The sequence below is a fragment of the Lithobates pipiens genome, unplaced genomic scaffold (genome assembly GCF_037356315.1).
Source record: "Lithobates pipiens isolate NorthernLeopardFrog02 unplaced genomic scaffold, aLitPip1_a1.2 Scaffold_11, whole genome shotgun sequence".
Lineage (NCBI taxonomy): Eukaryota > Metazoa > Chordata > Amphibia > Anura > Ranidae > Lithobates > Lithobates pipiens.
The window spans coordinates 6,850,893-6,876,500 of NW_027507696.1; the positions used below are offsets into that span (position 1 = coordinate 6,850,893).

General features: G+C 45.4%; 1 protein-coding gene across 1 annotated transcript in view; it reads left to right on the forward strand.

Moving 5' to 3' along the window:
* The first annotated feature begins 4,669 nt into the window (after positions 1-4,669).
* Positions 4,670-25,608, forward strand: part of DIPK1B (divergent protein kinase domain 1B) — a 154,734-nt gene continuing 133,795 nt past the window's right edge. Inside the window, exon 1 of the mRNA XM_077468299.1 lies at positions 4,670-6,288. Coding sequence (XP_077324425.1) covers positions 6,226-6,288 — 63 coding nt within the window. The 5' untranslated portion in view covers positions 4,670-6,225. The remainder of the gene's footprint in view (positions 6,289-25,608) is intronic.

Genomic DNA, 25,608 nt, shown 5'->3' on the forward strand with positions numbered 1-25,608 from the left:
CATCCCTTGTAATAGGAATATGGCACGATCGGACCTATTTACAGTGAGATGTGGGGTCAATAAGACCCCACATCTCACCTCTAGGCTGGGAAGCCTAGAATAAAAAAAACCCAAAAAAACGATCCTGGCTTCCCAGCCAAAGTGGCGCCGTTAATTTGAATGCAGAGGCCGGGCGTGACGTCATAACATCGCGCCCGGCCTCCGAACGATCATAGAGACTCCAGGGACCATCTGGTCCGCCGGAAATCTCTATGGTATCATCCGGGGGATCCTGTGACCGACTCACCGATGGAAGCGGTGAGTCGGTACAAGCACCGGAGGGCGGTGGGAGGGGACGTGGAACAGCCGCTATGATCGTTCTTATGGTACAGGGAATCGCCGGCTGAAAATGCCGATATCTGAATGATGTCTGTAGCCTCAGGCATCATTCAGATATTACACCACAAAGCCCATGACGTCATATGACGTAGCTTGGGCGCCAAGTGGTTAAGAGAAAGTATATAACAGTGTGGTCATACATCCCTAACTGTTAACTGTACAAGACTGAAGTGCATATTGTGCCAGGCAGAAATGATTCAGCTTTTGTTGGCATCCAAGTTGTGTATGGAATACAGTGGATATCTCCAGAACGTGTATAGGTCTTACAGAACACAATATAGTTGATTAATATGCTCCTCCTCCTCCTCTTGGTAAATAAAGTAATAAAACGTTAATTTCTCTGTTACATTTTGCTGTGTGTGTCCCTGTTTGGAAGATTCCCCCCCCCCCCACCTACTGTTGTCACACTGATAGGAAGTGAGGGGAAATGTCCCCACTGGTGACACAGATATCTATAAAATCCTAAAAAAAAGAAGTTGCGAGTTGCTACTTTGAGAATCTGAACATGTCTATTAGAATTCAAAATATATTTCTTCAACAGGATCTGCTGTGCCCAATGGTCCTCAGGATACGGCAAAGTGACAAGCTCTCTGTGCTTCGAAATTCTGGTCAAGCGGTAATAAGGAAAAAAAAAGCTCAGCAACTACATTGTAGGATGTTTTTTTTATGAGGACCTGTCACTTGTGCTCAGAAGCAGGAGGCGTCTAGGGAACAAGCGTCCAGTCTGTCAATTCACCAGTGACACTGTGAAATCACAGAGCACAAAGGATTGATGCTGCAAAATCGAGGTATAAAACAATACTCTCAATGCCAATCTTGGTGCATATGAAAAGACTAATGCTGCGTACACACGACCGGACTTTTTGACAGCAAAGGTCCGACGGAACGAGTCCCTCGGCTAATTCGATCGTGTTTGGGCTCCATCGGACCTTTGCTTGCCAAAAATCCGACGGACTTTAGAAATACAACATGTTTTAAATTTTTTCCACCGGAACTCCTCCGGACCGAGAAATCCGTTTGTTTGTATGCTAGTCTGACGGACAAAAACCGACGCTAGGGCAGCCTTTGGCTACTGGCTATGAACTTCCTTATTCTAGTCCGGTCGTACGTCATCACGTTCGAATCCGTCGGACTTTGGTGTGATTGTGTGTGGCCAAGTCCGTTCATTTGGAAAGTCCGTCGGAACTCCGCCGAAAGTCCGCCGGAAAGACTGTCGGACCTAGTCCCTCGAAAAGTCCGGTCGTGTGTACGCGGCATAAAGCTAACTGGTTTAGAAAAACAAAGCTGCCATTTAGCTTTTGTACCAATTGTATGCTATAGAACAGTATGAGTCAGTGTACAGAAGAATCCAGAAAATCGACAACAAAAAAAGAAAAATCCACCGCTCCAGGCTGATTCACCAAGAAACTGGCCACTCCAAACAAGTAGGGGTCCCAGGTGCAGGCTAATTGCACTAGCCAAATGAAGAAACCGAAAAAACTCTGGATAGCCGCACTCCGGATCAGGTAAAATAGGTTGTGCCTTTATTGTTTCCACCAAAAAAAACCTTCACATCATACAAATTACAGCAGCAGAGGGAATGTAGAACAGGGAAACCTGACGCGTTTTTTTTTTGGTGGAAACAATAAAGGCACAACCTATTTTACCTGATCTGGAGTGCGGCTATCCAGAGTTTTTTCGGTTTCTTCATGAGTCAGTGTACACTAGCTTCACAAATGATATTTTCAATTGCTAATGGTTTTATCAGTGACGTCAGCCAAATCTAATGCATGCCTGATAGGTTATGGAGTTTTAAAGAGGAAGTAAACCCTGATGGGTTTACTTCCTCTTTGATTCCCTGCAAAGGTAAAGCATAATGGACTACTATGCATCGCATCGCATCCATTATGTGTCACTTACCTGACACAGGAGCCAGCGAAGTCACCGCTGTCCCCTGTAGTTCCGAGCGTCCATCATCTTGGTGGTTCTCCGTGGGTCTCGCTGCTCCAGGGCCGGAGCAGCGATGACGTCACTCCCGCACATGCGCACGGGAGCCGACACTCGCGGCATATCGCCGCGATCTGCGGCATATCGCCGCGATCTGCGGCTTACCCAGTGCGCCTGCGCGCCGCTGTCTACGGCGCATGCGCCATAGACAGCGGTGGCTGTCTTCAGGTAAATATCTCCTAAACCGTATAGGTTTAGGAGATATTTCTTGGACCTACAGGTAAGACTTAATCTAGGCTTACCTGTAGGTCAAAGTGGTTTGTAAGGGTTTACATCCACTTTAAGGCATTGTGAATATAAAATCTATTCTCAAAGATTCATATGGTTTTTCACTCCTTACAAGAGCACTAGTCACCGACAGAGGTTTTAAGAGGTAGCTATTGAGGAGAGCTGAATAAGGAGTCATTACAGATGGAGATAACATAGTGACTCATAGAAAAAAAAAAGGACTACAATAGTTGAATAACTACTTCATGGTAATAAGTCTTTGTAAGTGCATGAATGGAATATCTTGATGTGAACATTTTTATTAGCTAAAATAATGACCATAAATAATATAATTCATACAAAGTGCATTGACCCTAATCACAGATTACCAAAGACATAGTACGGGTGGCACAGTAGTGGTTAGCACTCTCACCTCGCAGTAAGAAGGGTCGCTGGTTCAAATCCCAACCACACTACCTGCCTGGAGTTTGCATGTTCTCCCTGTGCCTGTGTGGGTTTCCTCCGGGTACTCCGGTTTCCTCCCACACTCCAAAGACATGCAGGTAGGTTAATTGGCTTCTGTCCAAAATTGGCCCTAGTATATGAATGGGGACCTTGGATCGTGGGCTCCTTGAGGGTAGGGACCGATGTGAGTGTGCAATGTACAGGGATAGGGACAATTGTAGACACCTCACTCAGGTTGAACTGGATGGACTGGTGTCTTTATTCAACCTTACTAACTATGTAACTATATAGTGTAGTACATATACAGTATATAGCATGTCCAAACATCAATCTACCCCAAGAGGGCCACCCCCATCCTTGGTGTTACCTAGAAAACACCTGACTGATACACTGGGAGTGTTATTGTAATGACCATCATGGATTATATAATGACAGCAAAATAAAACACCTATCCTCTGCAGAGAAGGTGAGAACATAGCACATTACATTTACCACATTCTCTGTTTTAATTTTTGTTAGATGTTTTAGAATACCATAACGGCAACGTGGTCAATGTTGCTGTTATGGTATTCTAAGCCCTTGTACACACGGTCGGACATTCCAACAACCAAATCTGTCAGATTTTTTCCGACGGATTTTGTCCGAAACTGTTGCATACACACGGTCGGACAAAGTTGTCGGAAAATCCGATCGTTCAGAACGTGATGACGTTATTTCGTTAGGACGGGACTACGTTCAGGCTAGTAGCCAATAGCTTTGGTGTAGGAATTTGATCTGAGCATGCGTGGCACTTTGTCCGATCGGAATTCTCTACACATGATCGGACAAAGTCCGATCGGATCATGTTGTCGGAAAATTTTATAGCCAAGCTGGAAAACTTGGTCCGTCGGATATTCCGACGGAAACAGTCCGATGGAGCCCACACGCGGTCGGATTATCAGACAACACGGTCCGATCGGACATTTTCCGTCGGAATGTCCGACCGTGTGTACAAGGGCTTACAGCAACATTGACCACATTGACCTTCATTGCGAATTCATGTAAAGTCCCGCTACGCAGGCAGGAGGTATAACACAAAGGCACACAGATAAGGCACTGATAATAAGTACTACAAGCGCGCGCAAGTCACGTTTTAGAGCAAAGTAAATAACGAACATTGCAGAATGGAGATGTAAAATGTGGGTGTTCCAAACCGATAGATATAACCCTTATGGGCTTATTCAAAAGCATCTGCAAAGGTAAAAAAAAAAAATAGCGTGACATTTACTGCATTTTATTTGTATTTTTATTTTTTGTATCTTGATATGTTAAAAAAAAAAAAAAAAAAAAAAAGTGAAATAACATGCAAAGGGGGAGCTAATGCTAAATAAAATGTAGTAACATTTCTAATACTATAATGGGACTCTAATGCAAAATAATCAGAAATCTATATTATTTGTAAGAAGGTCCCCTGGCACAGTGACTGGCAGCTGTGTGATAGGAAAGAGGTTACATGGCATCTGAAGGTGCACAGTGTGAGCTCCTCCTGGCTAGAAAGAGGTTCTGCAGCATCCGAAGGCTGGAGATGCACAGCCTGCACCTGCTCCTCCTCCTGTAATTGGTTTATTGTCGGCAGACACAAATCCTCCCCTTTAAGAAGCAGAGCAGTGTGTGTCTAGGAGGATGGAGCTGGTGCAGCAGTGTGCAGAGCATCCAGCTGGAGACCGGGGAGAAGACACCCACCACCGGCGATAGAGAGCGGCACTGGACCGGTTGTAATAGAGATCATCTCCATCATCATCATCATCATTGTTATCAAACAGGGGAGGAGAGTAGAGGAGGAGGAGGGGGCTGCAATCATCATGGAGCTGCTGAGCTGAGGACCATCACTGGCTGCATACATAGGAGCTGGGGGGGGGGATGAGAGCAGTGTGTGTGTGTTAGGTGGGCTAATGGTGAAATTGGAGGGTGCGCTAAGTGATCAGAGGGGGTGTAGAGGCAATACGTGTTAGGAAGAGGGGGTATTTAGGGTGTCTTAGGTAAGCTTGGTGAATAAAAGGGGGATTTTAACTATCTGTGGGCTTCCAGCGTGTCCTAGGTGAGGAGCAAAGGGGCAATTCAAGGGGTCCTGGGTGAGAAGCTGTTATATGGAGTGTTCTCAGTGAGGAGAAGGGCATATAAGGCTTGCTGGGTAAGGAGGAATTATAAAATGTCCTGCATGAGGAGAAGGTGGGTACTGGGGGTATAAGCAGGGGTGTACAGGGTATAGGAACGTTACCGTGGGTCAGCAAAGCTTGACAGGGCTTTGTTAGGGTTAACAGAAGAAGGTGTAGAGGGTCAGCGGGGAGTTTACAGGGGAGGGCGGTCAATATGCCCGAGGCTGGGACATCAATGAAAAAGGTTGATGGGTAGAGCTATGAATCAGAGAATACAGGGTGCCCTGTGTATGAAGAAGGAAATCGAATGACTTGGTAGGAAACAGGCATTCCCGTGACTTGGGATAGATCAGAGAGAAAAAGGAAATAATTGGGGTGCCCTAAATGATCCAGAAACAGGAAAACTGAGCTTTTTTTTCAGTGGGTCACATTCGTAGAGAGAAATCGTTTTTGGAGTAGCCCCCCTCTTATTCATTACAGCACCAAGAAGGGATATTTGAGCAGAAAGAGCAGATCTTGCCAGCCAGTCCACAGTGACCACCGGCTACCCTCAAACTGGAAATCTCTCCATGGGAAGATTCTGAAAAGAACTACAATCCTTTCGCAAGCAATAAGAGAACTAAATCCAGCAAACGTCTGAGAGGGGGACGCGGAGCCCCCCTGACTAGCCAGAGATAAACATCCCCCCTCTGTGTGCATTGAATACAGACAGCCTCATCGGTCGGCACTGTGAAAAGGAGCGCTAAGGGGGGGCCTTGCTAAGGATACAAAGAAGAGGGGTTCACCTCCTGCAACCTCCCCCCCCCCCAGTGTAAGCAGGGTCCAAAGCCTGAGAATGGCCAAAGGAGGATTCTTCCATGTGGAACAGTTAAGGCAAGCAAAGTAAACCCTGAGCTTCCTCGAGACTTGGGCACCACACCAATTTCAAAGATTTCTTTTTTTTTTTTGAGCAAACTATGGATTATTACCCTTGAGTCTCCCCCCATAGAGGCCATCTGAAAGGGATCTATGCCCTAACATCTTACCATTGGAAAAGTGCCCATGATTTACGAGGATGAGGAAGCTACGAAGGTTTGTGCACTTGGTGCTATTCTGCCCCCTCTCCAAGGGGCTCCAGGTAAGAACGCTATAAAATTGTCTTTTCTTACAAAACTTCCAAAATCGCCATCGTTTGCTCTGTGCCTCTCTATTAAAGGTGCCAAGAGTTATAAATCGTAGCTCTCCCATGATGTCCTAAAAGTCCTTTGTATTCCATTGTCCCACGACAGACCTTTTCCTAGCAGAAGGCTATAGAGCGGGTTGCCTGGGAAGGAAAAGACTGGTGGCACAACTTCCCATGAGAGCTTTGAGAGATTAACTATTGTTATTTCCCCTTTGTCAGGTTTCTGGTCAATATAACATGGCTTTAAATGGGTGCAGCTTGACCTAATGGTCTAATATTATTATACGTGGAAGCCCTTGTACACACGGTTGGACATTCCGATGGACAATGTCCGATAGGACCGCGTTGTCGGATAATCCGAACCGTGTGTGGGCTCCATCGGACTGTTTCCGTCGGAGTATCCGACGGACCAAGTTTTAGCCCTTGTACACACGGTCGGAGATTCCGACAACCAAATCCGTCGGATTTTGTCCGTCGGATCTTGTCCGAAACTGTTGCATACACACGGTCGGACAAAGTTGTCGAAAAATCCGATCTTTCAGAACGTGGTGACGTTATTTAGTTACGATGGGACTACGTTCAGGCTAGTAGCCAATAGCTTTGATGTAGGAATTTGATCTGCGCATGCGTGGCACTTTGTCCAATCGGAATTCTCTACACATGATCGGAGTATGTCCGATCGGACCAGTTTGTCGGAAAATATTTCCGGCAAGTTGGAAAACTTGGTCCGACGGATATTCAGACGGAAACAGTCCGATGCATACCACACACAGTCGGAATATCCGACAAAACGGTCCGATAGGACACATTCCGACGGAATCTCCGACCGTGTGTACAAGGGCTTAGAGCTTGGCTATAAAATTTTCCGACAACATGATCCGATCGGACTTTGTCCGATCATGTGTTGAGAATTCCGATCGGACAAAGTGCCACGCATGCTCAGATCAAATTCCTACACCAAAGCTATTGGCTACTAGCCTGAACGTAGTCCCGTCGTAATGAAATAACGTCACCACGTTCTGAACGATCGGATTTTCCGACATCTTTGTCCGACCGTGTGTATACAACAGTTTCGGACAAAATCTGTCGGACCAAATCCGTCGGACAAAATCCAACGGATTTGGTTGTCAGAATGTCCGACCCGTGTGTACAAGGGCTAAAGGGGGATATTTTGTACCTTTGCATCTACTCTACAAATAATGCTGGTCACACTTCTGCTTTAAAAATTGTTTTATTTGACCAGATTTTGTGGCTTGTAATCAAACATCGTAGATCGCAGGGATGCCGATGGTGGAGGAGGAGGATTAGTAGCTGCGGTCACATCCTATATATATCTACACGTGTTATCTGATGAACCTCACTAAAAGACCAGCCTTCCCGCTAAACCTGATTTGTAGGCAGCCAGAGCATTTCTGGCGCCAATTCCCTTCATTCTGCTGGATCACAGCCTACTGGCTTGATTTCACCGACGTTGAGGTGACCAACTGGCACGTAAAGGAGTTACAAAACAAAAGCCAGGGTGTAGGTACAGCCCATACCATCTTCATCAATTATGAAATATCAAAGATGCAGGGATGATGGCCGACCATTAACGCACATGCAGACCGTTGTCCCCTTGTGGGCAGTTGAAGACCTGCTTTAGTTAAATGCATTGACACTCCATGACCGGGCAGTGCTGATGGTGCAGCTCATTCGTTTGTCCCAAGGGAAATTACGGGATGTACTATGCTGGCTTCAAAGGAATACAGAACTGCCAAAACTTTTACTTTCTAATTCTAAAACTTTTACTGTTGCTAAAGTGGGGGCAGTAGTTAAAGAGGGATTTCACTGTGAAAAAAAAAATATTAAAAGCCAGCAGCTACAAATACTGCAGCTGCTGACTTTTAATAAATGGACACTTACCTGTCCCAGGATCCAGCGATGTCGGCAAGCCGAGGCCGATCGATCGCTCGGCTCTCGGCTGCTGCCGCCGCCATTCTAGGTGAGGGAATCAGGAAGTGAAGCATTGCGGCTTCACTTCCCGGTTCCCTACTGCGCATGCGCGAGCCTCGCAGCGCAATAGGAATTGTCCGCGCTGTCTCTGGGACCCGTGTGTGTCCCAGCAGACAGCGCGCAGGGACAGGAAGAGGCATAGACTCCCGTGGGAGTGTATGCCCGGAAGTGGGTGTAAATACCTGTCTTTTTTTTTTTTTTTTTTATTCTTTATTTTCATAATATAGTGATACAGTTTTCCATATCTATACACTTACACACCTACATCTTATGTTTAACACCATGCCATTCATAATTTAATCGTGCTTAATTTCTTCTATTACATTACCATATTTCCTTATATTCACTATTATATATATTTTTTTCCTTAACCTGGGATAGCCCTGGTTATTTGTCTTAAAGGAGAGAAAAAAATAAATAAAAAAACATACCAAAATAGAAAGACAGGTATCTGCACCCCCCTCCCCACTGAAAGGTGCCAATTGTGACACCGGAGGGGGGGAGGGTTCCGATGAGCGGAAGTTCCACTTTAGGGTGGAACCCCGCTTTAAAGTTAGGGAGGACTCTGCTACTGCCTATTTTTTATTGATAAACGCTTGAGTAACTATACAAATGTAGGTTTGTTACTATTTTTAAATAAATATTTTTTGAAACGGTATCAGGCAATTTGGCCATATTCTCTTGCCCTATGTGTATTTCGGCTGGTGTCGGAGATCTTTTTTGAGTCTTAGGGCCGGTTCACACAGCGAGGCGAGGCGAGGCGACACGGCTCGCCTCGCCTCGCTCCCGCAAGTCGCCCCCGTTCTGTACAATGGAACCGTTCTGAGAGGAGCGACTCGAGTCGCTCCGACTCAGAAAAAAGGTTCCTGTACTACTTCGGGGCGACTTCGGGGGCGACTTGCATTGACTTCTATACAGAAGTCCTCTGCAAGTCGCCGCTGAGCTCCCCGCAGGTCGCGGCGAGGTAAGTCGGAGACGCCTCGCCGCGCCTCGCTGTGTGAACCGGCCCTAAAGGATCGAGTATGTCTCCAAAGACATGCAGGTAGGTTAATTGGCTTCTGTCCAAAATTGGCCCTAGTATATGAATGGGGACCTTGGATTGTGGACTCCTTTAGGGTAGGGACTGATGTGAGTGTGCAATGTACAGGGATAGGGACAATTGTATACACTCACTCAGGTTGAACTGGATGGACTGGTGTCTTTATTCAACCTTACTAACCATGAAACTATGTCCAAGGAGTTGAAGGAAGGCATTTTCCACACTGAGGTTGACCAACTTTTGTGTTCCCCACAACCAGAATGATAAGCACGCATGACCCTAAAGCCTCATACACACGATAGGACTTTGTGCAAACTTTCCCTTGGATTTTTGTACAAAGGGCGTCAGCTGAGAACTTGTATTGCATACACACGGCAGGATTTTTTCAGCCAACTTTCACCAAATCACGTGGTTTTTCTGCTCTTTACCGCCACCTTTGGTCAACTTCTGTATTGTTGTCTGATCTTTTGCATTGGTTCTGAGCATGCCTGTTTGTACTTTGTACAAAAGTCCTCTGGTTTTCTGTACACACGATCAGACTTTGCTCCATCGGACTTTTGTTGCCAGAAAGTTTGTCCGTTCGCACAGCCAACAAAAGTCAGATGAAAACCAAAAAAGTTTGTCCGATGGAGCGTGCACACGGTCGGATGTTGCTCCAAAACAGCTAATTTGCATGTTTGTTGTCAAAAAGTCTGATCGTGTGTACGGGCCTTTAGAATATATGTTCATTTGTGTCAACACCATCCGGTAAGCCTACATCTATCAAGGTGGTGGTATCGTCACCTGGGTGGTGGTTCGGCTGAATCAAAATTGGATTGCCCTTTCAAAACCTTCACTTTATATTTGGGACTTTACTTTATAAAGGACTGTTTGTTTTTAGTTCTTTTGAGTGTTATTTTATACACATTGTTCACGCACTTATTGATATAGATGTTAATAAGCACCAATACATATTGATATTGAAAATACTCCTTTGAGGTGTAGATCAACAGAAATCATATTATTATATTTTATACATATATATATTTATATTATATATATACATAGTATTTCAAGTATAAGTTAAATTTTTATATAGAATCACGCATTGTTATTTTGTATACAGCGCTACACTTTATATGTTTTTTTTTTTTTACTGAATTTGAGCTAAAATATCAATTTTTAGCGTGTTAGCAGCTTTATTTGGATAGCGCAGTGTTACTTTTGGCTCACATTTTTCTTATTGCTAAAGTGAACCTAGCACCATACATATTTTTCCTGTTAGTGCGTGTATACAAAGTAACGTGTATCCAGGTATTTGCTACCTCTCACACAAATTACAGAACTCCCTTGACAATGCTTTCATCTGCTTTTCTCTCTATAAGGACAGAGCCATCTTTGCTCAGGCGTCATTCAGGGTCAGATGCTGGCTAAGAGATTACACGGTTATGTAAATCCTGGTGCCTGTGCAGTTCTTGGCTGTGCACACAGATGTCGGACAGGGATTAGCCCCCTGCTTTAGCTTTTCACCCTATGACTTGCTGCAAAAGTTACATTGTGCAGTCTGAGTGATCACTGGGGAGAGAAGACTGATGAAAAGATTACTACTGCCTTTAAAAGACTGACGGCATCATTTCAGCCTAGGAAAAGTCACTGACTGGACAATCGGGGACTAAAAGTAGAGCATTTCTGAAAAATTGTATACATACAGTGCACAGTATATATAAATATACTGTATATATCCAAGCTTTATTGCATGCTTGCCGAACTTTAATGAAGTAAATCATCACCTGCAGACTCTTCCTAAGCCCTTGTACACACGGTTGGAGATTACGACAAGCAAATCCGTCGGAAACTGTCTCATACACACGGTCGGACAAAGCTGTCGGAAAATCCGACATGATGACGTAATTTCGTCACGACGGGACTACGTTCAGGCTAGTAGCCAATAGCTTTGATGTAGGAATTTGATCTGAGCATGCGTGGCACTTTGTCCGATCGGAATTCTCTACACATAATCGGAGTATGTCTGATCGGAGCATTTTGTCGGAAAATTTTACCAAATTTTTGGAAAACTTGGTCCGTCGGATACTGCGACGGAAACAGTCTGATGGAGACCACACACAGTCGGAATATCCGACAAAACGGTCCGATCAGACACATTCCGTTGGAATCTCCGACCGTGTGTACAAGGGCTTAGAGGTGTAAATCTTCTGGTTCCCCCCGCTCCCCTCAGTAGTTTCTCCCACTGACCCTACAGGACACAGTGCTAAGGTAGGGGAAGGTGAGATGCACCATTTAGTGCAGCAGGGGGAACAGGAATCTGACACTCTTAGGCCCCTTTCACACCGACGTCCCGTTCAGGCCCGCCTGTCAGTTTTTCAGGCGGACCTGAACGGGTGCTCCATAGAGCTCTATGGAGCGTCGGATGTCAGCGGTGACATGTCCGCTGACATCCGACCCGCTCCGATCCGAAAAAGTGTGACGGAGGAAAAAGCTATTTTTCCATCCGTCTGCGGATCGGATCGGATGACGACGGGCACTGCGGTCCGTCGTCATCCGATCTCCCATAGGGGAGAGCGGCGCTGTGACAGGTCCGTCCCTGCACAGTGTGCGGAGACAGACCTGTCATCTCCCTGCTCAGCGGGGATCGGCGGAGTGATCCCCGCTGAGCAAACGGACATCCACGGGGCGGATCAGAACTGATCCGCCCCGTGTGAAAGGACCCTTATGCCGCGTACACACGATCGGAATTCCGGCCAGAAAAAGGACGATGAGAGCTTTTCATCGGAAAATGCGGCCGTGTGTACGCTCCATCGGAATTTAGCTGTCCGAATTTCCGCCAGCCAAAAATCGATAGCATGTTCTCAATTTTCCCGACGGAAAAACGTTCTATCGGTAATTCCGATCGTGTGTATGCAATTCCGACACGCCAAAAAAATCACGCATGCTCAGATTCAACTACGAGACGGAAACTATTGGCTACTGGCTATTGAACTTCCTTTTTCTAGTCACGTCGTACGTGTTGTACGTCACCGCGTTATGAACGAACGGAATTTGATGTGACCGTGTGTAGGCAAGACAGCTTGAGCCGAATTCCGTCGGAATTCCGTCTGGAAAACCATCAGAGCTTTTTCCGACGAGAATTCCAATCGTGTGTACGGGGCATTATGAAGTAAATCATCACCTGTAGACTCTTCCTAAAGCTGGCCATACACCTATAGATTATCTGCAGATTTTCTATGGTTAGATGGAAAAAGTGGAAGATTCCTCCATCCACACAGTTTAGCGAACATGGAAAAATCTGTTGCACTTTTTCCATCTAACTATAGAAAATCTGCAGATAATCTATAGGGGTATGGCCAGCTTAAGAGGTGTGAATCTTCTGGTTCCCCCGCTCTCCTCAGTGGTTTCTCCCACTGACCTTACAGGACACAGTACTAAGGTAGGGGAAGGTGAGATGAACCATTTAGTGCAGCAGGGGGAGCAGGAATCTGACACTCTCAGAAGTGTCAGTTTCAGAAGAGTCTTTAGGCAGCAATTTCTTTTACAGGGGTATTTCCAGGCAGCAAGAGAAAAATACGTATTTGCTATCCTTGGTGCAGGAAAACCTTTTATTCAGAGCTTGATTTTAGTGACAGAGCAACTTTAAGCACATATAGATGTAAGGAGATGAATATTAGTTAAGTTACGTATCAAGGACTGTAAAGCTGTCCACTTAAGTCAGTCAGCTTGTGATCTTCTTAAGCAATAAAAGTCACTCAGCAGTATTGATTGATTGTTGGTGTGTGAGAGACACTATAACAAATTTGTATACTGTTTCTGCTAAACTGTGAGGTATAAGCAATAAAGTCATACTGCCCTGTTTCAGCTGCCCAACCTACTGGCAAGCAGGAAAAACCAGGGAACTCAGCAACATTGATTGATTAACCTGAATCTAATGCCACATACACACGACCGGACTTTTCGACAGCAAAGCTCCGACAGAGCGAATCTGTCGGACAATTCGATTGTGTGTGGACTCCATCGGACCTTTGCTGTCCAGAAATCTGACAGACTTTAGAAATAGAACATGTTTCCATTTTTTTTCTCCGGACCCAGCTCCTATGGAGAAATCCATTTGTCTGTATGCTAGTCTGACGGATGAAAACCGACGTTAGGGCAGCTATTGGCTACTGGCTATGAACTTCCTTATCCTAGTCCGGTCGTACGTCATCACGTTCGAATCCATTGGACTTTGGTGTGATTGTGTGTGTCCAAGTCCGTTCGTTCGGAAAGTCCGTTGGGACTCCACCGAAAGTCCATCGGAAAGACCGTCGGACCTAGTCCCTCAAAGTCCACTCGTGTGTACGCGGCATTACTTGTCTTAGACCCCCTTTCACACTGGGGCGTTTTTCAGGCGTTTTTCATGCGCTTTAGCGTTAAAAAAAGCGCCTGTAAAGCGCTTGAAAGAAGCCTCATCTGCAATCCCAATGTGAAAGCCTGAGTGCTTTAAGAGCCCTTTCACAATGTCAGCGCTCGTAAAAGCGCCGCTTAAACTAGCAGCGCTTTACCAGCGTTTTTCGAGCGTTATTGGGGTGCTTTTAACCCCTGCTAGTGGCCAAATAAAGGGTTAAAAGCGCCCACAAAACGCTGCTGCCAATATCGCTTTTCGGACGCTTTTCAGGCGCTTCCCATTGATTTCAATGGGAAGGGGTGCTTTAGGAGCGTTGTATTCACCGCTCCAAAAGCGCTGCAAAGAAGCTGCTTTTTTTTAAAACGAAAGCACCTGAAAAACGCCCCAGTGTGAAAGGGATCTCAGTGTGAAAGCACTCGGGCTTTTACATTGAGATTGCAGTTGCGGCTTCTTTCAAGCGCTTTACAGGCACTTTTTTTTAACGCTAAAGCACCCGAAAAACGCCCGAAAAACGCCCCAGTGTGAAAGGGGTCTTAGTGCCGGTTCACACTTATGTGAATTCTATGCCAATAAGTTGCGATCCGAAAAGCATAGATTCACATTTCATGTAAAAAAGCATTATTTCCAATGAGGGCTGGTCCCATATTTGCGGTGTGAATTTGATCGGTTCAAAAAAGGGTCCTGTGCGAGTTTAGTGCGGTGCGAATTTCATCTCCACAGACTTGGGACCAGATTGAAATCACAGTCCAGTGTTCACATAACTGCCATTTTTTTTTTTCTTTTTTTTGCCTAGGTTTTATACAAAAAAAAAAAAAATCGCAGATGTGACCACTCCCCTCAAAAATTTGCACTAAATTTGCATAGAAATCGCACATAGCAAGCAGAAATCGCAATGCAGATTCGCACTGTGTACCTCTTTAAATTTGCACCGAATTCACAGGGCATAAATGTGAACCAGCACTTAGAGCTGTTAGAAGAGGTTCAAGAATAATCTGCAGGCAATATAGAAACCGTTATGCCCCATACACACGGTCGGACATTCCGACAACAAAATCCATCGTTTTTTTTTTTTTCCAACGGATTTTGGCCGAAACTTGACGGAAAATCCGATCGTTCTGAACGAGGTGACGTCAAACACGTACGCGGGGACTATAAACGGGGCCAGTAGCCAAAAGCTTTCGTCTCTTCGTTTATTCTGAGCATGCGTGGCACTTTGTCCGTCGGAATTGTCTACACACGATCGGAATTTATGCGATCAGATTTTGTTGTCGTAAAAAGTTTAAATCCTGCTCTCAAACTTTGTGCGTCGGAAAATCTGACGGAAAAAGTCAGATGGAGCCCACACACGGTTGGGTTTTTTTCCGACAACATGATCCGATCGCACATTTTCCATCGGGAAATCCGATCGTGTGTATGGGGCATAAATATCTGGAATACTCCCCTATATTACAGGGAAATAATATTGTTTTCAAAGAGAGTACGCAATAATTATTATTATTGTGATGACTAAGTAAAGGTCATTTTTACTACAATGTTGCCTCTTTGTTACAGGTTTGCTGTACCATATTTCCTTTATTCTTTTTCATATACAGGTTTGCATTTACCTCCTTGAAAAGTCAGTTATTATAAATCAGAGGAATAGAAAAGCACAGCCACTATGTAGAACTATTACACAAGAAGCATTTGTATGTAAAGTGTAAATGTGACAGCCTCCATGTGTCCAAACTATACACAATGAATTTTACAATAATTGAATCCCATTAACCTGAATATGCCACCCCAACCTGGCACTATACCACTCTATAATACCCTTACCTGCGTCACCCCAACCTGCCCTGTACCAACCCCAACCTGCCCTGTACCACCCCCAAACTGCCCTGTACAAGCCCAACCTGCCAATATACCAATCCAACCTACCCCATACCACCCCAACCTGCCACTATACCACTCTATAATACCCTTACCTGCGTCACCCCAACCTGCCCTTTGCCAGCCCCAACCTGCCCTATACCACCCCCAACCTGCCCAATACCACCCCAACCTGCCCTGTACCACCCCCAAACTGCTCTGTACCACCCCCAAACTGCCAATATACCAATCCAACCTACCCCATACCACCCCAACCTGCCACTATACCACTCTATAATACCCTTACCTGCGTCACCCCAACCTGCCCTTTGCCACCCCAACCTGCCCAATACCACCCCAACCTGCCCTGTACCAACCCCAACCTTCCCTGTACCACCCCCAAACTGCCCTGTACCAGCCCAACCTGCCAATATACCAATCCAACCTACCCCATACCACCCCAACCTGCTATTATACCACTCTATAATACCCTTACCTGCGTCACCCCCAACCTGCCCTTTGCCACCCCCAACCTGCCTTATACCACCCCCAACCTGCCCAATACCATCCCCAACCTGCCCTGTACCACCCCCAAACTGCCCTGTACCAGCCCAACCTGCCAATATACCAATCCAGCCTACCCCATACCACCCCAACCTGCCACTATACCACTCCATAATACCCTTACCTGCGTCACCCCAACCTGCCCTTTGCCACCCCCAACCTTCCCTATACCACCCCCAACCTGCCCAATACCACCCCAACCTGTCCTGCACCACCCCCAAACTGCCCTGTACCACCGCAACCTGCCAATATACCAATCCAACCTACCCCATACCACCCCAACCTGCCACTATACCACTCTATACTACCCTAACCTGTCACTATACCACACTATGCTATAATTTACAGGGGCTGGTTTTGGGTGCGCCCCGTGACCATGCGCTGCCTGCAGGGTGCAGGCAGCCTAGGCAGGAGGGGGGGGGGGGGTGGTGACACCATATTTTACCGCACCAGGTGACACCAACCCTAGTGACGCCACTGTTAATATCTAACCCCCGCCAAGTAAAAGCAGTTGTGTTTGTCCTTCATTTGCTCGGTGTATGAAGGTCAGGCTAAGATTGTGACCGTGCCATTCACCGAGTGTGTGGTACCCTTTAAGTGGTCCCAGAATACATTGGGAGATGGCACAATTAGTGCCCGATTGTCACAGGACTTCAGTTTAATGACCCCTCTCTGAGCATCGGAGTCCACTAACAGCTCTCTGTGGACGCGCAGTTGGCGCATTTCCCCTATAATTTGGTTGGTTAGACATTGTTTGTTAACTCCTTGTGTGCCAGCTGACTGTGGCACGTGGTGCTTCATACTGTCATAGAATAGTAGCATAGAATACAGCACTCTTCTCCTGTCTAGGAGGAATTTCTTTTCTAATAAATAATGAGTTGTCTCGATTTTATTTATAATAGCGCTTCAGGGGCTTTAAGCAGTTGCCTTCCGTTGACCAGCCCTTTGATTGGGTTGGCTGTTCATCTGTCAAGCCTGCAACAGAACGCCCATTGTTTTGCCAGTCTCCATTTCATATTAGATTTAAGAGAAACCTTTCAACCATGGCAACAGTACTCACTTTGTAGACTTCCGAGAAATCTCGTCTTTTGCTTCGGTAACTGCTTTTCTGCCCAGACTGATGCCCAATAATAATGATTCTTCCATGATATCCTTAAGATTTCTGTAATAAGCATTTCATCAGAAGAGTTCTGCAATTCTAAGGTAGGCAGTTTTTATTTTACATTACTGGGGATAAGATTTTGATTATACACTAGATTACCAAAAGTATTGGGACACCCGCCTTTACACGCACGTGATCTTTAATGGTATCCGAGTCTTATGCCGCGTACACACGACCGGACTTTGAGGGACTAGGTCCGACGGACTTTCGGCGGAGTTCCGACGGACTTTCCGAATGAACGGACTTGGCCACACACAATCGCACCAAAGTCCGACGGATTCGAACGTGATGACGTACGACCGGACTAGAATAAGGACGTTCATAGCCAGTAGCCAATAGCTGCCCTCGCGTACACATGAACGGATTTCTCGGTCCGGCAAAGTTCCGGTGGGAAAATTTAAAACATGTTCTATTTCTATAGTCCACCGGATTTTTGGCAAGCAAAGGTCCGATGGAGCCCACACACGATCGAATTGTCCGACGGACTCGTTCCGTCTGACCTTTGCTGTCAAAAAGTCCGGTCGTGTGTACGCAGCATTAGTCTGTAGGGTTGAATATTGAGTTGGCCCCACCCTTTGCAGCTATAACAGCTTCAAATCTTCTGGGAAGGCCGTCCACAAGGTTTAGGAGATGTGTCTATGGGAGTGTTTGTCCATAATTCTAGAAGCGCATTTGTGAGGTCAGGCACTGATGTGGATGAGAAGGCCTGGCTCGCAGTCTTCGCTCTAATTCATCCTGTCGACGCCCGCACCGCCCCAATGCGCAAGGGGCTTAAAGTTCTGGATAAGATTGTTTTCATTCTGTCAACAACACTGCTCAAAGCTGTCAGCTGTCATTGCATGTGTATGGCGGTACCTTTCTATACAGTGCCGATGTCACTAGATCCTATGCTGCATATATAGTGCAGATGTCGGTATTTTGTCCCAGTGACAGCTCCTCCTTAGCCGCCTGTCACATGGCACTGCCAGCAAAGGCAGACTTACACCGCATCAGGTTTCTTATCTCCTTGTTATCTCTGGTAACAGGATATGCCGGCAGCCAGGTCAGACCACAATGCCATTCAGCGCCTTCTTGGTACTGTGGACAAAGGGTGACTGCCCCGCTCCCGAGTCATCTTTCAGGCCTTTTGTTTTTTTGCATGTGATGGTGGCTTCAATGGTCTCTGATGGGTCTGCAGTTTGTCTGAGAAATGTATTCACTCCCTTTACAGTCCAGCAATCTGCCCGTCCCTTTCTCCAAGAAGGAAACCAAAATGCAATTTGCTGGATGAAGACATCTGTATTGTGCCCCCGCCTTCATGGAGGAAAGGAAAAACCTCTGAAACTATCAAATCCATCCATAGTTCTTTCTACGCTAAAGCTCCCCATACACACTATCAGATTTTCTGCTGATTTGTGTCTTCAGATTTACCAAAACCATGTAGTGGAAGGGCCGGCCTGATTGCATACACATTGAAACTCCTAAGGTCTGACCTCATATTATATGGTTTTGGTAAATCTGAAGACAAAAATCAGCAGAGAATCTGATAGTGTGTATGAGGCTTAAAGTGGTTGTAAACCCATGGGGGGGGAAAGCAACCTGCAAGGCAAAGGCATAATGAGCTAGTATGCATAGCATACTAGCTCATTATGAGTAACTTTCCTGAGAACAAAGCCCCCGAAGCGGTCCTCCGTCTTCATGTCTGCCGCTGCCATGTATCCCGGAGTGACTTCCGGGTCTCGCTGCTCCAGAGCTATGATTCGCCAGAGTAGCGATGACGTCACTCCTGCGCATGCGCCGTAGACAGAGGTGGCTGTCTTTTTGGAAACATCTCCTAAACTGTGTAGGTTTAGGAGATATTTCTTGGACCTACAGGTAAGCCTTAAAGGGGTTGTAAAGGTCCATTTTTTATTTTCTACATAGGTTCCTCTAAGCTAGTGCATTGTTGGTTCACTTACCTTTTCCTTCGATTTCCCTTCTAAATGTTTTTTTTCTTTGTCTGAATATCTCACTTCCTGTTTCTCCTCAGTAAACTTCTCACCATCATCCGAGCTGGTGGTTAGTCAGCCAGAACAGCTTACTGAGGAGGAACAGGAAGTGAGAAATTCAGACAAAGAAAACAAAGAAAAAAAACATTTGTAAGGGAAATCGAAGGGAAAGGTAAGTGAACCAACAATGCACTAGCTTATAGGAACCTATTTAGAAAATAAAAAACGAACCTTTACAACCCCTTTAATCTAGGCTTACCTGTAGGTCAAAGTGGTTTGTAAGGGTTTACAACCACTTTAAGACTGCACAAGAAAGGCACGGAGCATTCTGTGTCATTAATTATTTTATTTATTCACACGCATTTTGGCACTATGCAGTTTTCTGCATTCTTCTATTTTTTAAGAGCCTGTGTTATCTATTTTAAAATGGAGCATAGAAGGTTTAGAACTTTGTTCAGGCTGTAAATGTCCCCACTGAGATTTCCACTCACTTCCTGTTATGATGATTGGGTGTCACAGGCATACCTCCCAACTTTTTGAAATGGGAATGAGGGACACCTATTGGCAAAAGCATGCAGGCATAGGACACACCCCTTGCCACACCCCTTTAAAGCAGAGCTCCACCCTAAAGTGGAGCTTCCGCTCATTGGAACCCTCCCCCGCTCCGGCACCACAATTGGCACCTTTCAGGGGGGAGGGGGGTGCAGGTACCTGTACAGTGCAGGTATCTGCACCCATTTCCGGCATAGATATCCGCAGAATCTACACCCCTTTCCGCAGAATCTATGCCCCTTTCCGCAGGTCCCCCGCTGTCTGCTGGGAAACACACAGATCCCAGAGACAGCGGGGACCATCCTTCTTGCGCAGCGCGACTCGCGCATGCGCAGTAAGGAACTGGGAAATGAAGTCGCAAGGCTCCACTTCCTGATTCCCATACCCAAGATGGCGGCGGCAGCACCCGAGACACGATCCAGAGATCGGCTTCGGGTGCCGACATTGCGGGCGCGCTGGGCAGGTTAGTGTCCTGTAGCTGCTGGCAGGTTAGTATTTGTAGCTGCTGGCTTTTAAAAAAAACAAAACGGCGGAACTCCCGCTTTAACCACTGGACACTTAAAGTGGTTGTATAGTCCTTTTTGGCACTTTTACCTACAGGAAAGCCTATAATAAGGCTTACCTGTAGGTAAAAAAAAATATCTCCTTAACCTGTACGGTTTAGGAGATATTCCCCTCGCAATGTGCCGCTGACTGCAGCATGCACGGGAGTGACGATATCGCGGCTCTGGCCACTCACAGCGCCTGAGCCGCGATACCCAGAAGAAATGCAGAGGGAACATGTCAGCTCCCTCGGCGTGGATCGGACCAAATGTCGGAGCTTTGTTCTAAGGTAAATATTTCATAATGAGCTAGTATGCGGTGCATACTAGCTCATTGTGCCTTTTCCTTTGCAGGTAGGAAAAAAAAACACATCAGCGGGTATACAACCGCTTTAAACCCCGTTCCTAACCAGACCAATTTTCAGCTTTCGGTGCTCTCACACTTTGAATGACAATTACTCAGTCATGCAACACTGTACCCATATGAAATATTTGTCCTTTTTTCACACAAATAGAATTTTCTTTTGGTGGTATTTAAACACCACTGGGTTTTTTATTTTTTGTGCTATAAATCAAAAAAGACTTAAAATTCTGTAAAAAAAATAAAAAAAATAATAATAATTATTTGTTTCTGTTAAAATTTATTGCAGAGTACTGGCAGAGTATTGGCAAGTATTGCAGATTATTGCAAAATATTGCAGATTATTGCAGAGTATGGGCAAAGTACTGCAGAGTATGGGCACTGAGCAGCGCTGTGGGCACTACAGATCCAGCCCACAGCGCTGCTACAAACGATCTCTCCCCCTCTCCCCCCGCACTGTACAGATCGGTACAGAGAGGGGAGGGAGGAACCGGGGGCATTACATGAAGCTGGTTTGTTTACAAGTGATCGCTCCATCATTTGACGAGCGATCATGTTGTAAATCGCTGCTTCCAGCGGCCATTTACCGTGATACCAGGTCATGGATATTTCCGGGGGAGCACGAGAGCAACATTCTGGGAGGACGTCCATGGACTCATTAGATTGGTGGCAGCATTTCTTTTCTTTTTTTCCTTTATTTGTACTTGGTGATCCTACAAATAACAGACGTTCTGTCCCTTCAAAGTTTCACTTGCTTGTCCACTGTATCTATGTAGGAAACCATAGTTCTCCCACAGGCTGGACTTCAAACATCTCCATTAGATGATAGTTGATGGGATTAATAGTTTTTGATGCCTTTTCAGCTCATGGGAGGTGACAAGGACACTGCATTACTGGCAGGACCAAAAGGTATTTTCTTCACTTGATGAACAGTGTGATAGACTTACCCGGGACGGAGGTTTTTGGATGGGACCAGGGCTCAAGTCCTGCGGGAACGCATGGGAACGGAGTTCCTGTACTTTTTCCACAACAGGAACTCAGTTCCCATTAGCAGCCGCGTCCTGCAAGACTTTGAAGTATGTGAGCTGTGTGGGAGGTGCTACACCAGCAGCCGCCGACACAGCTCACAATAGTAAGTGCCGCACACCTGACCATTCAGGCATTGCCAGTAGGGGGCCCCATGACAGCTTCCACTTCGATCTACCTGTCAATCACAGCTAGCTGACGGGTAGATCAGGTCCCTGCTGCTAAGAGATTGTATTTAGTTAGACCTTTTGCGATGCGCTCCTCCCCGTCGGCCCCTCCTGATTTTCTGTCTCCTCATCTCCCCCCCTCCCCAGTCTCCTGCATACTTGCTCTGTGTGTCCCGCTGAATACCCCCCCTCCTCTATCTTCAGTGCCATATGATGAGAGACCCCAGAGGAGGAGCGCAGCTATTCTGCTCACAGGACATGCAGGGAGAGAGGTGAGCTGAGGGAGGAACATCAGTTTGGGGTGGTAAGCTGAGCACAATACCTGGCAAAGTTTAATGCCAGGAGGGAAGTTTATGTGGAAATATGTGAAGGGTTGGAATAGCAGCGAGTGTGTGTTGGAGCCCCTGCAGAGTTTGCAGCCCCCCCAAGCTAACATACATCTCCTAAGCAGGAACACATCACTATCTCCCCAAGCATTCTGTCCAGATAATGTGCAGTTCATTTATGACCTTTCCGTTTAACCCTGTGTTATCCAAACTCTGTTCAATGAAAAGTGTAAACTCACCACATAAACACTCTATATACAAAATAACATCCCCAATAAAGATCAGAACATGATGTTCACATTTGCATGGAAGCACAATTGAATGAATGCTGATTATTCAGAGAATTACCATATTTATGTTTATTGAGGATTGTTTTTTTTTATGAACTAACAGTTAAGCTTCATACACACAATACGAAAATTGGATGAAAAATACCACTTTTGAAGTGTTCGTGCATATGAGCGTATCATTTTTTTATTTTTTTTTGGTGGGGGAGTGGATCTTGGGTGGGAGTTCCCACACTTTTTTCCCCAGGACTTGACCCCTGGATGGGACTGAAAGCTGGCCTCTTGACTACCGACTATCAGACCTGGCATTTGCAGGTGCTGCAAGCATTTGTGAAGATGTTCTGTTACGTAATGCAAAAGGACATTATTAAGGAGGCCATGATGGTCTCTGCCAGCTTGGGACTCATAGCTGATGTTGATGTCATCAGCAAGCCACCTGTCTGGGGTCCGATGCCATAATGTGTTTATTGTAAGTAGGTCTAGTGAGCCGCCTAAGGATCTTTTATCCATTGTTGTTTGTGCTACTTAACTCTGCTATTGTCTGAAGGTGTTCTGTATTTATACTTATGATAATGTGTATTGTAGTTTGTGAGCTAGGAGACGGCAAGTCTGACCTGGAAGGTCAAACCTCTGAGTCATAATAATGTTTTAATTATATTCCTGTGTGCAGTTTGTATTGTTAGAGTAATCTGATGTCTGATGGGAATGTCTTTCTCAAGTGTATAAAAAGCCTCTGTCCTGGGTGAGTCTATCACAAACAGGTCCTTTACTTGAAAAAGGAAAACAAATGCAGCCACCTCATCTAAAGATTAGTAAGGTGCTATATTTTAATTTATTGGTTTTGGGTTTCGATGCACTTTAAAGCCTCCCTATGGCTGAATATGGAAAAATCCCATGCATCTCTTCCTAAATCCTTATTAACTATCCATTATGTGACCCCCATGGCACCTTATCTGGGAGTCAAGACTGGTGATTCACAGCTGCAGTGGTGTCCCACTACCGACCAGTGGGATGCTTTATCATGATGTATTACAGCACCAACGAGATCTTCTCTTTAGCCCCTGTGGGGTCCCCAATGATGGATCCAATAAGATGTGTCATCGTCACCAGCCTCTGATGTACACACCCAATGAAGGCCTCTCCCAATCTGCAGTCCAGTACAGAGAAGACTTGCTCTCTAGATTTAGAGAAGTGTTTGGCATTTACATTTTTGTCCTTCTATTTGTTCTCCTTTAACCTGGTCCATCCCCTTCTTGTAAGGAAAATTCTGCAGAAGTAGGTCCAGGGAACATTATTTAGTAGCTGCTAGAAGATTGGAAGCATGAAAAGCCTGCTAAAAATGATGCTAGAATGTCATGCAGTCCATTGATTTGAATAATGTAATTGAATAAAGGCAAAATTGGTGTCTCGATTGGCGTAGAGACGTCCCTGAGTCAGCGCGCCGCACAGACAATTAAAGGTTACAAGGATGGTAAATGCCACATTGTTACTTTTCTGCACATCAGAAAAAAGACGTCCTTTCTTCTTCTAGATAAAAAAAAAAAAAAAATGGATTCAAAATGGATCAAAAAAAGATAGAAAAGAGACCCATTTGCATATTCCAGCATGGAAAATGAAAGATTTTATTTTAAATACCAATATAAGTGAATAATTAATATATTGCATGTGAATCTTCCTGTCACATGTAATATATTGATTATTCACTTATATTGGACACTGAATAGATATATCATTTTGGACTTTATACAAATATTTTTTATACATTATGTGTTTGCTGACATTGTTCGATGCACTTTTAGCACTTGCACTTTAGGCTTTTTTCTTGAGAGAGCGCGATTCAAATGAATTCATTTTTAATCGATTTTTCTTCACTTAGCCTTATTTACAATGAGCTGCTCTCATTTGTCACTATTATTGCATATACATTTTTGCCATTTGTGCAGGTTTGGGGTGGTTTTCTGTATATCCAACTCATACACACATACCTTTATTTAGATTTAATACACGTGTTCTTATCTTTGCTATGTGCTTCAAGGTTTAAAATACAGCATGCTGCAGTTTTCCTCCTGCAGCTTCTATCTCTGTACATTCTGGTCAGAGGGTTTCAGGGAAAATGCTTCGCCTGCGAGCTTCTAGTCCTCGGCGGCTGGTCACATGTTCAAAATAAAATAGAAAAACCCCGCCTCTGGAATACAGAGTAAAAATAAATTAATTAATATCAATAAACCATACCTACCAACTTTTTGAGATGTGAACGAGGGACACCTTTTAGCAAAAGTATGTAGGCATAGGACACCCCCCTGCCACACCCCCTTAACCAGTTCCTGACAGGCACACGCCGATGTACGTTGGCAGAATGGCACGGGCAGGCATATTGGCGTACAGGTACGTCCATTTTTAAATGCCGCCCTGCCATCACGTGCGAGCCGGGTCCCACGGACTAGATCGTCGCGGGGATACCCCCGATCATCTCACGGGGCGGCTGAACAGGGAGATGCCGTTGTAAACAGCATCTCCCTGTTCTGCGTTCTTCCAGCGGCGCGCACGTGATGGCAGGGCGGCATTTAAAAATGGACGTACCTGTACGCCAATATGCCTGCCCGTGCCATTCTGCCGACGTACATCGGCGTGCGCCGGTCGGGAACTGGTTAATATATATCAGTTTAATGATGTAAAATAGGATTCTATTCACTCTTTTCTTGGAGTCTATCGTAGGACACAGGAAGCCTTAAATTTCCCGGTTAAACTGCTGCCTACAGAAGAATTTGACACTAGCAAACAAACTTTAGATCAATCTAGGACAGGGATAGGCAATTAGCGGACCTCCAGCTGTTGAAAAAACTACAACTCCCATCATGCCTCTGGGTGTCATGCTTGTGGCTGTCAGAGTCTTGCTATGCCTCATGGGACTTGTAGTTCTGCAACAGCTGGAGGTACAATAATTGCATATCCTGGATCTAGGATATCCCCACCTACTACTACTACTACTACTACTACTACTAGCATGCCTCAGTTTTGTAGCAAGGCAATACCGAGAACATAAACATAGAGGAGTGGGAACTGTACA